General features: G+C 40.2%; 1 protein-coding gene across 1 annotated transcript in view; it reads right to left on the reverse strand.

Moving 5' to 3' along the window:
* The window catches only part of LOC145408021 (dynein axonemal heavy chain 7-like), a 152,696-nt gene that overhangs the window by 93,783 nt on the left and 44,892 nt on the right, over nt 1-14,021 (reverse strand). The window contains exons 21-27 of the mRNA XM_080278821.1: nt 12,166-12,252; nt 11,051-11,226; nt 6,804-7,029; nt 5,334-5,561; nt 4,523-4,797; nt 3,736-3,940; nt 171-311 (exon numbers count right to left, since the gene is read on the reverse strand). Of these exons, the coding sequence (XP_080134947.1) occupies nt 171-311; nt 3,736-3,940; nt 4,523-4,797; nt 5,334-5,561; nt 6,804-7,029; nt 11,051-11,226; nt 12,166-12,252 (1,338 nt within the window). The remainder of the gene's footprint in view (nt 1-170; nt 312-3,735; nt 3,941-4,522; nt 4,798-5,333; nt 5,562-6,803; nt 7,030-11,050; nt 11,227-12,165; nt 12,253-14,021) is intronic.

Here is a 14,021-nt window from a genome sequence, read left to right on the forward strand (position 1 = left end):
TGCGGCGTATAATGCAAATGCGTGAAACAAAGATGAATAGGAGTGAAGTGGATAAGTGGGAGGATGTGAAGTACAGGGTCAGCTACGTGTATGTGTGGACATAGTAAAGAGGGAAATGCTTTGCTGATGAAGGATGATTGCCAGAGGGCATAGCAATACTATTTACTTACCTCCAATCTGTTAAATTCATCAAAACAAGCCCAACTGCCTGATGCTGCCACACCAGTGAAGAATTTCCCCAGTGAAATGAAGTCAAGATCATCTGAACAGTTGAACACCAGGCAGTTCAGGGCCAGAGACCGTGCCAAATCCTACATAAAAAATAATAAATAAAATGCTTGAACAATATTAACATATGTAGAATTAATAATTTGTGAATACTGGTATATGGCTCTGGACCTCAAGCGAAAAAGTGACAGTGAGAATACTGCACAACTAAAATACCTGTGACATGGGGTATGTGGTTCTGAGCTTCAGGCCAAGTTGAGATTTTTAAAATATTTATTTCATTTGTTGTCCCTCCTCCAATCCCCTACTTTAACACAGATTTAACACATATTTAATTACAGTAAAACCTCACTATAACAGACTAATTAGGGCCCAAGTCATTCAAAAAAAGGCAAAATTCCAGTAGAAGTGACATCCGGACTTCCCCCAGCTAACCCGGACTACTTCCGATCAATCAGATATTAGTCCAGATCGCACCAACTTCTTTTTTCATCAGCACTGTTTCTTCATTACTTGTTATCCAACTCATATCCAGCAATCTACATCCCCAAGATCCTGACCCACTCCAATGCCCATCCAACCCCCATCATCAAGGTCATGACAACCACCCAATGCCCATCATCAAGGTCACAACAACCACCCAATGCCCATCATCAAGGTAACGACAACCACCCAATGCCCATCATCAAGGTCACGACAACCACCCAGTGATCATCAAGGTCACGACAACCACCCAATGATCATCAAGGTCACGACAACCACCCAATGCCCATCATCAAGGTCACGACAACCACCCAATGCCCATCCAATGCCCATCATCAAGGTAACGAACTCTACCCAATGCCCATCATCTGGGTTCCAACAGGGATGCTCCACTGGCAATCTCCTCACCTACCTTTGAGACTCATGGTCATCCTCTTTTCGGGACTTTGGCGAAAGCTTTGCCATTGCACTTGACATCTCAAAAGCTTTTGCTCGAGTCTGGTATGAATCTTTAATTTCCAAACTGCCCTCTTACGGTTTCTATCCTTCTATCTGTGCCTTCATCTGTAGCTTCCTTTCTGGTCATTCTATAGCTGCTGTTGTAGACGGCCATCATTCTTCTCCTAGATCTATCAACATTGGTGTTCCTCAGGGCTCTGTCCTATCACCAACTCTCTTCCTTTCTTCCATTTATTCATCAATGACCTTCTAAGCTGTACATCTAACCCTATCCACTTGTACGCTGATGATTCCACCCTTCATCTCTCTATTCGGTTCCTGCAACGTCCATCTCAGCAGTTACTTCAACAAACAAGGGATGAGGCTATGGCACACCTAATGTCTGACTTGGCTCATATTTCTGACTGTGGTAAAAATAATCTTGTTGTTTTTAATGTATCAAAAACTCAGTTTTTACACCTATCAACCCAACACAATCTTCCACAGGAGTACCCTCAAAGGTTTAATAATATGCAGCTCAATCCTGCATCATCCTTGAACCTGCTTGGGGTTTCATTCACTCAGGACTTATCTTGGAAAAATCATATTGTATCTCTTGTAAAATCTGCTTCCAAGAGATTAGGTGTGCTAAGTCAACTCCGTACCTTCTTTACCCCTGCAGTTGTTGACTTTATACATGGGTTTTATTTGCCTCTGTTAAGAGTACAACTTTCATGTATGGGGAGGCTCCCCACATACAGCTCTTCTCATTAGGGTGGAGTCAAAAGCTTTTCATCTTATCAACTTTCCTCCTCTTACTGACTCCCTTCAACCTCTGTCTCTTCGCTGCACTGTTGCATCTTTATCTCTTTTCTGTTGCTACTTCAATGGTCACTGCTCCTCTGAACTGTCTGCTTGCTTCCCTCCACCTCTACGACGTGTGCGTAGCACCTGTCTAGCAATAAACTCTCATCCCTTTTCTGTCCAGCTCTGTAATGCAAGAGTTAACCGTTACTCCCAGTCTTTCATTTATGCAACAGGTCATCTCTGGAACTGTCTCCCTCTGTCTGTATTTCCTACTTCCTATGATCTCCAGTCTTTCAAACGCAGCATGTCAAGGCATCTCGAAATGAACAGATCTTGAATTTGGCTCTCTTTTGTATTGTTTTTGTTTCTTCTTGGAAGGAACGGTTTGTGGGCTCCTGGCCTTTGGTTCCTTCTTTCTTGCATAAAAAAAAAACACACACCCAGCATCCATCCAATGCCCATCATCAAGGTCACGACAACCACCCAATGCCCATCATCAAGGTCACGACAACCTACCCAAACATCCTTATCCTACAACATCCCCCTGCCCAAGCTGGACTGAGGTCAGGCAGTCTGGACTGCTGATGGCTTTATTGGGCTTTTTCTGATATACTTGTACTGTATAAGTATTTGGTCTGCTAGGCTCCTCAAGTCCAATAAAAGTGAATTCCGGTATGTTGAAGTCCGTTTTATCAAGGTTTTACTGTATATGCTGTCACCAACTCCATGCCTATTTCTCACAACTCCATGGCTAGTATTCACAATCAGTCTAAGCATTACAAGCAATCTAAGCTCATCTACAACACAATGTGCACACATACTCTATGCTGACACTATAAATTCATCATAACCAGACTGTCAGGATTTGCTTGGAGTGTGACTAACAAGGTCTAAGGTTCAGGATAGAAAGGTTAGTCACCCCCAGTCCCTTCCAAGTCTTGCATAAAGCCTTGAGAATCCATCTCAGGATCAACTTTTTCCCTCTTCCTTGATGAGATGGTTGTCCTTAATTTTCATTCTCAGTTGCCTGAGTGTTGATGGCCTATTTTGGCATTGGACAGGCAGGTACTCAATGATGCAGAATCACCTTTCTAATGCTAATGCATTTGGTCTTAGAGCACCAAGTATATATAGTTTGAGACTACTGGACAGCCATAATCAGAATCTAGAGAATTCGGAAGATTTAGGTTAAAAAATAAATAAGTACAATAAATAAATAGGGGCATTGCATACAAACCAGCATCATTGTCCTTTGGCTTGGTAATGAGTAGGCTACTGTATACAGGAAGTACAGTACATGAAACAGAAAAGGGGAAGCTGTCAGGTGTCAGTCATCTGTCAGCTGTGTTTTGCTGAAGAAGAGGTGAAGTTGTGCAGGAGGTGGTGTCCCTTTAAGATGAAATTAAAGGAAGGTTGCGAATGTTACATGAATTGATAGAAAGTGAGTCAAGCTACAATCTAGGAAATCTCAAGCAGCTATAGCCAAGAAAGTGGACACTGACAGGAATATTTATGGTCACTTCCCCTGGATACTCTGACACTGCTGGTGATGATATATATGATTAAATTTTTTCAAAAATATGTAGTTTGTACTATGTATGTAGGCTATGGGCTGAAGGATGGAGATTAATATTCACTAAATACTGACCTGCCTTGCTTCATGAAAGCAACACTCTCAGTTATCATCTTTCCTAAGTTAAGATGGTTAAAAACATTAATTCCCTTCCCCTCTTACTGAACAAGCTAATATCTCTAACTTAGTGTGAGGGTGGAGCTCACCTTTACGGTCTCAGTCTTGCCAGTGCCAGCAGGACCTTCCAGTGCTCCACCAAGATGGGAATGGTAGGCAGTAACAAGGGAGTGGTGGGCACGGGAAGTAAGAGGTGTCACCACTAGGCGGCCAGCAGCTCCTACATACTCCCATCCCCAAGGTAGTGAACAGTACAGCATCTTCACTTCAACTTCATCCTCACTTAGGTAAAACCTATAAAAAACAATGCTAGTGACAATGTTCTGAGATCAAGCACTATTATTCTGACTAGTAGAAATGTCATTAATCTTCTTATTTACAGTACAGTGAATTTCAGACAGCTTAAACAACAAAACTGTAGAAGATTGTGGAAAGGTTGAAGAATGAGAAACAAACATATGTTGGTGAAGAATATGTAGAAATTATCAAGGACAGGCAGCTGCAATTAACCGGTGCTCTGTCTTGTTTTTTCAAACACAGCTATTAAAAAAAAAAATCATATCACCCATCACAGATCACAAAGTATGCACATGTCCATTACCGGTATATAATTTTGTCTCTTAATTTTTAGCCATTCCCATTTTTCTTCTTCTCTGAGTCCTCTTTCATTACCATCTCCACTTTTTAACTGTATCCTTTGTAAAACATTAGTAACTGGCTATGATCATCAAGAACTCAGAAGGTACTGTACAGTACCTCTAAGCCCTAAACCCATCAACAAATATGCTTTCACTTACATCAAATAACAAAACTAGAATGTAAACACTATTACTCAGTAACGTTATGAAAACATAACTGGAATGAGGTATCCCCTACCTAAGTTGTGCAAGCCAGGTGAAGGCCTCGACATCTGTAACTCTGTGCTGAATCATCTCTGCAACAACATCCCTAGCATACACTGCCACCAAAATGAGAGTGGACAGGATGCGGCGGTCAGGAATGGTGGGGGTACTCTTTCTGGAGGAGGCTGGGTTGCTGGATGTGTCAGAGGAGGCTGAAGGGCCCTCATTGGAAGAGGTGTGAAGGGACTGCTTACTACATATATCAGTGTTATTTTTTCTTAACAAGGAGACAGCTGAATTGACTTCATTCTGAAAACATCAAGATTTTGTGAAACTATGATGATTTTGGGAGAAAATTAGTGCAAACCATCTGAAAATGGAGAGCTAATTTAGAAACAACAGCAAAAATATGACTGAGGGTGAAAAAAGTATGAAAATATAAGGGATTAGATTGGAAGATTACTAATAAATGAAAAAGAAATAAGGAACAAATGAAGTGAATATTTTGAAAGGCTGATGAATGAGGATGCTGAAAGCAGACGAGCAGCAGACAGTTAGTTTTGATAGAGATGAAGTATGCTGCCTAAGTATGTGGCACTGGCAGAAGTGAAAAATTCTGTGAAGAGAGTGAAGAATGGGAATGTAAGAGGCGCTGATGAAGAAATAGCTCATGAATGAAAAATACATTATTGAACTGAAGGTGTTAACCAGTCTTCAATGGACCCCTCATTTAGCCAGGGTGAAGAGTCTATGGCCAACTCTTCTACAGTCAACAGAGATTTGTCCTTCAATGCATAAACTGGATACTGACTTTGATGGTTTCCATTTAAATACTGTGGTTATACCTGGAGCCTAGTGAAGCATTCCTGCAGTGCCTGTGCTCCCCCACAGATGGCCTGGTGCACCTCTGCAGTCCAGAAGACCTGACGAAGGGTGAGAGTGACCTGCAAGGGCCATGGTGGCACCAAAGCATCCACTTCCCTTCCACTACTCCTGCCACCACCTCGGCGTGACCACCAGTCAGCACCAGAACACATCTTCATTTTCAGTGTGTATGTCATGGCTTCTTGAAACTGGAAAGCATACAATGACTCCATGAAAAAAAAAAAAAAAAATGTACATAAGGAATCTCATAATGTACAGAGCATAGTACATGACCTTCTCTATGGTTACTGAGTTACTCCTGTAAAGTCTAAGTCAAAACCCTGCAGTTCAGGGATGTCTTTCCCAGTATACTCTGGCTAACATTAGACAACTGTATTCAACTTAAGGAAAACACACTCAAGTTATTTAGTACAGAAACAACATGGTGAAAAAAAATAACAAATATTTCTTGATTCAGCACCAAAAAGTGTAAAATAAAAGACCACAGTAACTCTAATTTGCCTGTCAACAAGGATATATATTTGAGATCATATTGAGGCCCTCTGAACCACTGGGGTCTAACCGACGAAAGTAAAAAAATGGAGCTAAGCACGCAAGCAGTATCTGGTATCCTTTCTCTGCCTACAATGTGGATATAGATCTCTTTGGCACCATTTTTCACATGCTAAAAGCAACCTTATTCCAAGGTATCTAAATGCGAATTTTCCTCTGACCTAAGTACATGCTCTACACGCCCGACCAGAGAGGACCATATCCATAATATCATTATGTCAACAGTAATGAAATGAAGTCCATGAGGAATGCTGCCAGAAAAGAGTGCTGTCTCTCTGAATGTGGTGAGTAACCATTTTTTCCAAATAAATGATAATTACAATTATTTTCATTGCAGTGAAGCATGTTATGAATATTAAATGCCAGAAAATGCAATTAAAGTGGAATTTGGGGTGATGATTATTTACTTAACAAAATTTATGAACTACCAATATTTTGATTTGTTTTTGCCTTAATTTTTGGTGAAATTACAAACAATTAGGCCACCTTTAATTATGACTCAATTATGATGTAAGTACTGCCCACAATTAAAAAAAAAATTGCCATTCTTTTTTTCTTCACACACATTGATAGACAACTTAAGTACAATTATTTTTCACGTATATCATTGTCTTGTATCTTCATTGGTTACGGAAATGTCATTCCCCCCAAATTCCAACACTTTAATTGTGTTTTCTGGCTTTTAATTATCTTGTTGGTTAGCACCCTCTGGTTCGAGGGGCCTCATATAGTGTTGGTTCAAAATAATGTACTCTGGAACATATCTGGTAATGTATCCAATTAAAACTCTCTTGTGCATGAATAGTCACAAAAAGTTACAATTTTAATATTACCATTCTCTTAAAATATAATACCGGTACATAAAGGAATCATTATACCTGCAACAGCCAGTTTTCAATGCTCTGGCAAGCATGTAGAGCTGGCATCTTCTTTACAAGAGGTACAACTTCTCCCTCTATGCTTGCCACAGCACAGATGTTGCACTGATCATCCAAGTGAAGAGAGTAGACCCCATCAAAGCATTTGCGCAAATGTTGTTCTAGTTCTGCCACATCTTTTTCACACAGTAAAGCAGTTAATTCTTCGTTTGAGAGGAAATACAGCCTAATGGAAAAAAATATTATGTCAGTTACCTATATGGTCTTACAAAAAAATGCAGCAAGACCTATACTCTGGTGTCTAACTGAAAACCAGTGATTTTACTGTTGTATCTATCACTCTGTCCAGTGTTGCTTCATCAGGATCACAAGGGCCGAGAAACTATGTAACTTATCCCAGACATTTGATACAAGAGGGATCAGTAGCTCACCCCTTATGGGCATTAAGTGAGGAATAAACCCCAACCACTTCTCAGAATGAAACCCTTTTGGCCACCACGACTGGAGTGCCTTAACACGCTTGACCATCAGGCATTTAGAAATTATATGAGGGCACCAGAATTGATGCACTATAGCAGTACCTAGCATGAAAGCCCCTCCTTGATCTCCCTGCGAATACCAGAGAACTTTCTTACAAAGGGGAAGGCACTACAGTGTGTCTGTTCCATTTTCTAAATACAGTATTACCACTTATGTCCCTTGTAAATGCCCACAAACTCACTTCTAACCGAGAGCACTGTGAGACTAACTCCTTTATCTGGTCAGCTTGTTTAGAAATATTAAACTACCAATAATGCATCCCAAATGCCCACCAGTTACCTTAGCTTATCATAACAAACACTGCCAGACAAGTTAACCCTCTCATAGTTTAAGCACTAGGCGATTCTCAGGTGCCTGACAAATATGTATGCCATGCCTAAAATATATTTACCCTCCCCTGCCCATCCATCCTCTTGTGATATTACCCACCCTCCCCTCCACAAACTGTTGGTATGCTGCAGTACTTGACTTTATCGAAGCAGTTACCAAGATATGATAAAACCATGGCCAGAAAATGGCACATATCTTATGTCCATTGATGAATAACGTCACCTTTTTAATATTAGCTTTAACAGACAGTGGTTTACTGACAACTCTCAAAGCTGTGAAATTATATATATATATATACAGTATATATATATATATATATATATACAGTATATACAGAGAGAAAGAGGGAGAGAGAGAGAGTCAGTGTACCCATTACACATGGTCCAACTGCGCAAAACTCACAGTGCGGGAGGCAAAATTTTATGTCCGAATTTAGTCACAATGCAAAAATGATAGACATTACGCAGGCGGAGGAAACTGCCATTTTTTTTAATGCCATACTACGCAGTGACAATAAACATAACGCGGCCAGAGGCCCCAGATTATGATTCAAACAGTCATAACGCAGCAAACTTACAGCCAGTGATAGTCATAGTGCTGGTTGCATCGGCCTATGACGTACAGGCGACACGTGTTTGCGCAGGGTGTAGACACAGCTGACTGAACATTCATGTCCCAGCTGAGCCTACCCTTTCCCCACATTCTGGCTGCACACATGCTCTGTGTGATATCTTTTTTGACCAGTAAGAGTCCTGCCCTGTCTCATAACCCCACTCCATTTCCCCCCAGCAAGCCCACAACCTCTTCCATTGAGGGTGAGGAATCCTCCAGTGTTTGTATGTAATGAAGTCTTTATTAGATAGATAAATATCCTGGAAAAAAAGAAGCTGAAAAGTGCCTCAAATGGTGAACTTGGGGCTGACTTAGGTACCATGAAACCCTGTAACATATAAACGTATGGCCCTATAACGTGGAAATCTCATAACACAGGAGCTTCAGGGTACAATATTCCAGTGTCATGCAAGCACTCGTTTTGTATGTATGTATATATATATATATATATATATATATATATATATATATATTAGCTCATATCAGTTCATCCAGTATATTCTCTATGTTCACTTAGGGTTCCTCTTTCCACTGGTCTCAGGCTATCTGTCATAGACCTAAAGGGTGAGAAACTGGCTTGGCAACTTCTTATACAGTACATCCCCACAGTACGCGAGTTCTGAGTACGCGATCCCCCTTGTACGCGAGAACCTATTTTTTTTTTTTTTATCAGGACACAATTTGAACTCCTTGTAAGTGAGACGGGAAGCAAAGAGTCGCCCAAATCTGGGGTTACCTCGAGTATGCGACATTGCCCCCCCAAGAATCGATAACAGGTAAAGGTCTTTTAATCAATCTATCTATTGCCAGACGCCATAATCCCGTAAGGGGTGGCCATTTGACTTTGAGTTAATGGTTTTACGGGGAGGGGCACTAACCCTCTACCAACCCACTTGTTGACACGTAGGGAGCACGTATGGGATGGTTATATGGTTACCACCCAGCGTTGTCAATGGTTTCTTGGCTTATAGGAAACCATTTGGCTTGTCACTCAATGTAAAGCCACCTGTAAAGGAAAGAATAGCAATAAGAAGTGACAGGAAAGATGGGAGATATAGGAAGAGAGGAGGGCAGGCACAGAAAAAGAATGATAAAGGCTAAGGAAGAAGTAGGCAGCGCTACATAAAGTGAGTGGATGATGGTCACCACCATCTACCACCAATGATTTACCTAGTAAAGCCATAATCTTGTAGGTTTACTTTATCTTAGGTAATATGTCTTTTATAGTTTCCCTGTATAGCACAATACTTAGGTCTGAAAGGCATCTCAAGGGTTGCCCATGAAGGGGGGTGCTGCCCATATGTAATTTTTCCCTTAAGTTTATGTATTCACAGTACGCGAATTCCTAGTACGTGACATCCTCTGCCACCCATATAGGCGCGTACTAGGGGGATGTACAGTTCATGAAACAAGGTTCAATAAATCACCTTGTGAGACATTTGTTCTCCCCTACTTGCCCAACACATCTGACCAGCTTTTGAAGAATTCAAGCATTATTAGCATAATTACAGTATACCAAGAAACTCATCAGCTATAAAAGTCATGTGTAGTTCAGCATCAGTCCTGAAAGCACATCCTTTTCAAAATAAGCATAATGGCTAGTTACAACAATGGTTTAGAGTCGCTTGGTGAGGGGATTGTACCATAATTATCTCTGTTAACTTGTACCGTGCTGGGCAAAAAAAAGAAAAAAAAAAAGAAAGATACCCTTCTACTCTGGCCAGTTTTGGATTATTTTTTTCTGGCTAAATGGACTTAATACATCAATATAAGATCCCTGGCACTAATAAAAGTAATCATTAAAGCCAGAAAGTTGGTTGAATCAAGTCAGGCTGGTTCCACTCTACCTCTGAAATCCTTGAGGTTACTGAGAGAGTAGAGCGGCTGTGAGCTTGTGAACCGATTTTGGGTCTCTTTTTTTCTGGATAAATGGGCCTACTACATCAATATAAGATCCCAGGCACTAATAAAAGCAATCACCAAAGCCAGGAAGTTGGTTGAATTGAGTCAGGTTGGTGTCCCTCGACCTCTGAAATCTTCAAGGTTACTGAGAGAGCAGAGTGGCTGTGAACTTGTGAACCGATTTTGGATTTTTTTTTTTTGCTAAATGGGCTTAATACATTAATATAATATCCCTGCCACTAGTAAAAGTAATCACCAATGCCAGAAAGTTGGTTCAATTGAGTCGGGTTGGTGCCACTCGACCTTTGAAATCTTCAAGGTTAGTGAGAAAGCAGAGCAGCTGTCAGCCTGTGAAGACTGTCACTTGCCTCCCATGCTCCTAAATCAGTGTAGTAAGCTTACGGTGAAATGTCTAAAGTTAGTGAGATATGTTATTACCTTCCATTTTACTTCGCTTGCTTGCAATGATTCCTCAGTGCTGCAGGACGTAGATCTAAGTCACTGGCGTTTTAGAGGGGGATGTAGATCTATGTCACTGGTGCGGCACAGGTTAATGAACCCCTTAAGATGAAGACCCAACAAGACATCCTGAACCACTTGTTAGACTCACTCACTCAAAATCTACAACACTCAGAGTCTGCACTGTACTTTTTTTTCTCTAGAACATGATCTGTCTTATCATCTTCTCTTCCTCACCAGAACTAACACAACCTCTTAATTGGAAAAAAAAAGTTACTCTTTTTTTTTTTTTTTTAGATCACTGCTGTGCAAAGCATTTTTTCTAGTAATATCTGGTGAGAAAAAAAAAATGAAACAAAGATGAATAATGAGTTATGTATATTTTCATATAACTTAAAATTTACCTGGGAAAGACTTGTCTCTTGTTATTTAGGTAAGTGTGGACAGCCTTCTGGAGGACAGTAAAGTTCTGCAGGCAGGTGGCAACATCAGCAAGGGTGGTGGCATCTCCAGCCACATCCAGCAACTGGGTCGCTGACACCGCTGCCTCCATTACTGCACGCCATTTATGGTCAAGATCCTGTGGATGTGATAAACTAAAAAAAAACATCATCCAACAGAAAATCAGCACAGTGGGATCGGGGGAATCGTGATTAAATGGTAGAAAAATTCTGTCCCTATATCCAAAATCACAATGCCCATTAGCACTTTGCAAGTGCACGAGAGGGGTGCCTTCCTGCATCTCTCGCCAGCATCTACCACATAGTGAAGAATCAGATTAGGTAATCAACTCAGGCATGTAAAGAACACATACATTTGTTAGCCACTGCATGAAAAGATATGTATCTGGGATGCACTGTAGTACATTTATAATAGAGGAGAAAAGTGTCATTCACTCTACAGGATGCCTTGTACTAGCTACTGTAATTATCATTCAAAAGGATGAGGAAGTGTAAAGATATAGAGGCACTACTGGGCTGTTAACAAGGAGAAACTAGCACGTGCTGAACGTAGATCTACATGCATTACTAGACAACTGATCAGGGATACAGCAAGGTGGAGGACTGTAATCAGGTGAAACTGACTGACCCATGTTATATGGAAAACAGATGTAAAACTAAAATTATTAATGATATTACAGTACTAAGAATACTCATTCTGCTATTCAGCTGCCAAAAGTAAAATAGGCATTCCTTTCAACATAACATTTGTTCCTTCAAAAGCTAAACCAAACTGCCATGATTATAAAATAATTTTCCTGGGCATCTCTAATGATGAATTTGTTCTGAAAATGAACCTGCTTACACTTACAACACAGCCCTACATACATACCGTGCAGAAGAAAGTGGTAGGCACAGCCACTTTGATGGGAAAAAAAAAAATGTCCAGACTAGCCTCAACTTCTATGCTACTTGAGTTTCGTAGCTTGGGGTCTTCATTTATCAAAATCAAAACTCTATTATGACAATAATGAATCAACAGTGATCCCCTCACAACACAATCAGAGCTAATACAGTACCAGAAAAAGTCTATGTTCATCTGGCAGCTGAAGAGGTAAGTCTGGAGTTGAGAATACTGGTGTCAGGTCTACCCATAGTGTCTGAACCTGGAAATTAAATTATCAGTAAGAATCAGTTCATCAACCAGGCAGAGTAATTGGAACTAGATGGATCTACGCTTCCGTAAAAGGCTGCATAGTACTGGCATATCCTTAGTTTATTATCATCATCATCATCATCATCATCATCATCATCATCATCTCCAATTCCTTGCTCCTGTAAACCCTTGAATAAGGGTGGACCATTACAGAACTGCCTATAGCCTACTTTTGTCCACACATACCCCTCTCATACACTCTTCTTCTTCCTTCTGTCTCACCAACATATTGCTCCACTCTGGTCCGCCTCTTCAGACATTACCCAGCCTCTTCAAACATTACCCTGGACCTTACTTTCTAAGACTTTATGTGGTACCCTACCTATGTGCATTCTTTGACTACGGTAATGTATATCCATATCATCTCATATGTATTCCACTTAATCCATTCAGTAATTGCATATCTCATACCTATCTCCTTCTTTTCCATCATAATTATTAGTCAGTTTCTATGGTACACCATCCAGCTTCCTTATGCATAAAACTGTCCTGAAAAAGGATAATTTCTACAGCTTGTAATTAAGAAAGTTCTCTGTCACTCACTCCTCAGGTTTCACTTCATGATGATATATGCACTGAAATTAAAACACTCATGCACGGTCTTTTAACTTCCGTACTTTCCATTCTTGCCCCAGATTATCATCCTTTTGCAGCTTATTTCATGCAGCTCAATGACAAAAAAAAGACTGTTATGGCTCTATAACTTTTCCAAACTACTACTACTTGTCTAGCATCATATTCAATTTATTGCTATACCTTAGCATTCAAGATTTTTTTTTTTTTAAATAACAGAACGGAGGAAGGAAAAACAAAGGAATAAAAATAATAATTCATACACCAGATTACAGGTGTCCTGCATTCATGAGAAATCTGTATCAGTTGGACTTGAGTAGCTGTAGGTTGACGTTTGGGGGGAAACAACTCTGAGGAAGCAAGTTCCAAAGACATACAGTTCGGTAAATAAAAGATTTCTACTAGGTGGAAATTCTGCAAAATGGCAGTGTGACAGTCCTGTCATGAGCCCTACCAGATACCCATGTAGCAAAGGGGATGGCATGGAAAGGTGGCATAATGGATGCAACCTTATCTGAGCATTTGCCATAAAAGTATCTGAATAATAATGCAAGAGAGGCAACATTCCTTCTTACCTGTAGGGGGGGTAGTTTATTTGTAACAGCAGTATTATTAATAATTATAACAGCTTTGCTCTGAATTTTGCCATGTTGTTTTAGTACGACCTCTCCACATCCATTTCACAAGGGTGAGAAATACTCCAGCTGAGAGCACACACAACTCCTATAAACTACAGTATAGCTAACTGCTCATCAGTGAAGGAGCTACGAATTCTGTACAATAATCCAAGTTTTTATGAGGCAGTTTTGCCAAGTGATCTGACATGAGAGGTCCAGATGAGGGCATTGTTAGTTGAAACACTGAGAATTTCAATGCTTTTGGAGATAGGAATATTAGTAGCAAGTAATACAAGAATCAAGCAATACTGTATCTGTCTACTAGTAAATTGGATATACAGTATTTGGTTTTACTAGCATTAAATGAGACAAGATTATTTTGTTCCCATTCGGTGATCCTAGATAAGTCTTGATTAATGGAGATGGCTGTACTGAGTTTTGAGTAAGAGATGTTAAACTTTGTGAATGGTTGTTTAAGTGTGAATGAACTGTGAAGTGTTGAGTCATCTACTTATGAATGGATGGGATT

The sequence above is a fragment of the Coenobita brevimanus genome, chromosome 75 (assembly GCF_032717465.1).
Source record: "Coenobita brevimanus isolate Jiangsu-jjx chromosome 75, ASM3271746v2, whole genome shotgun sequence".
Classification (NCBI taxonomy): domain Eukaryota; kingdom Metazoa; phylum Arthropoda; class Malacostraca; order Decapoda; family Coenobitidae; genus Coenobita; species Coenobita brevimanus.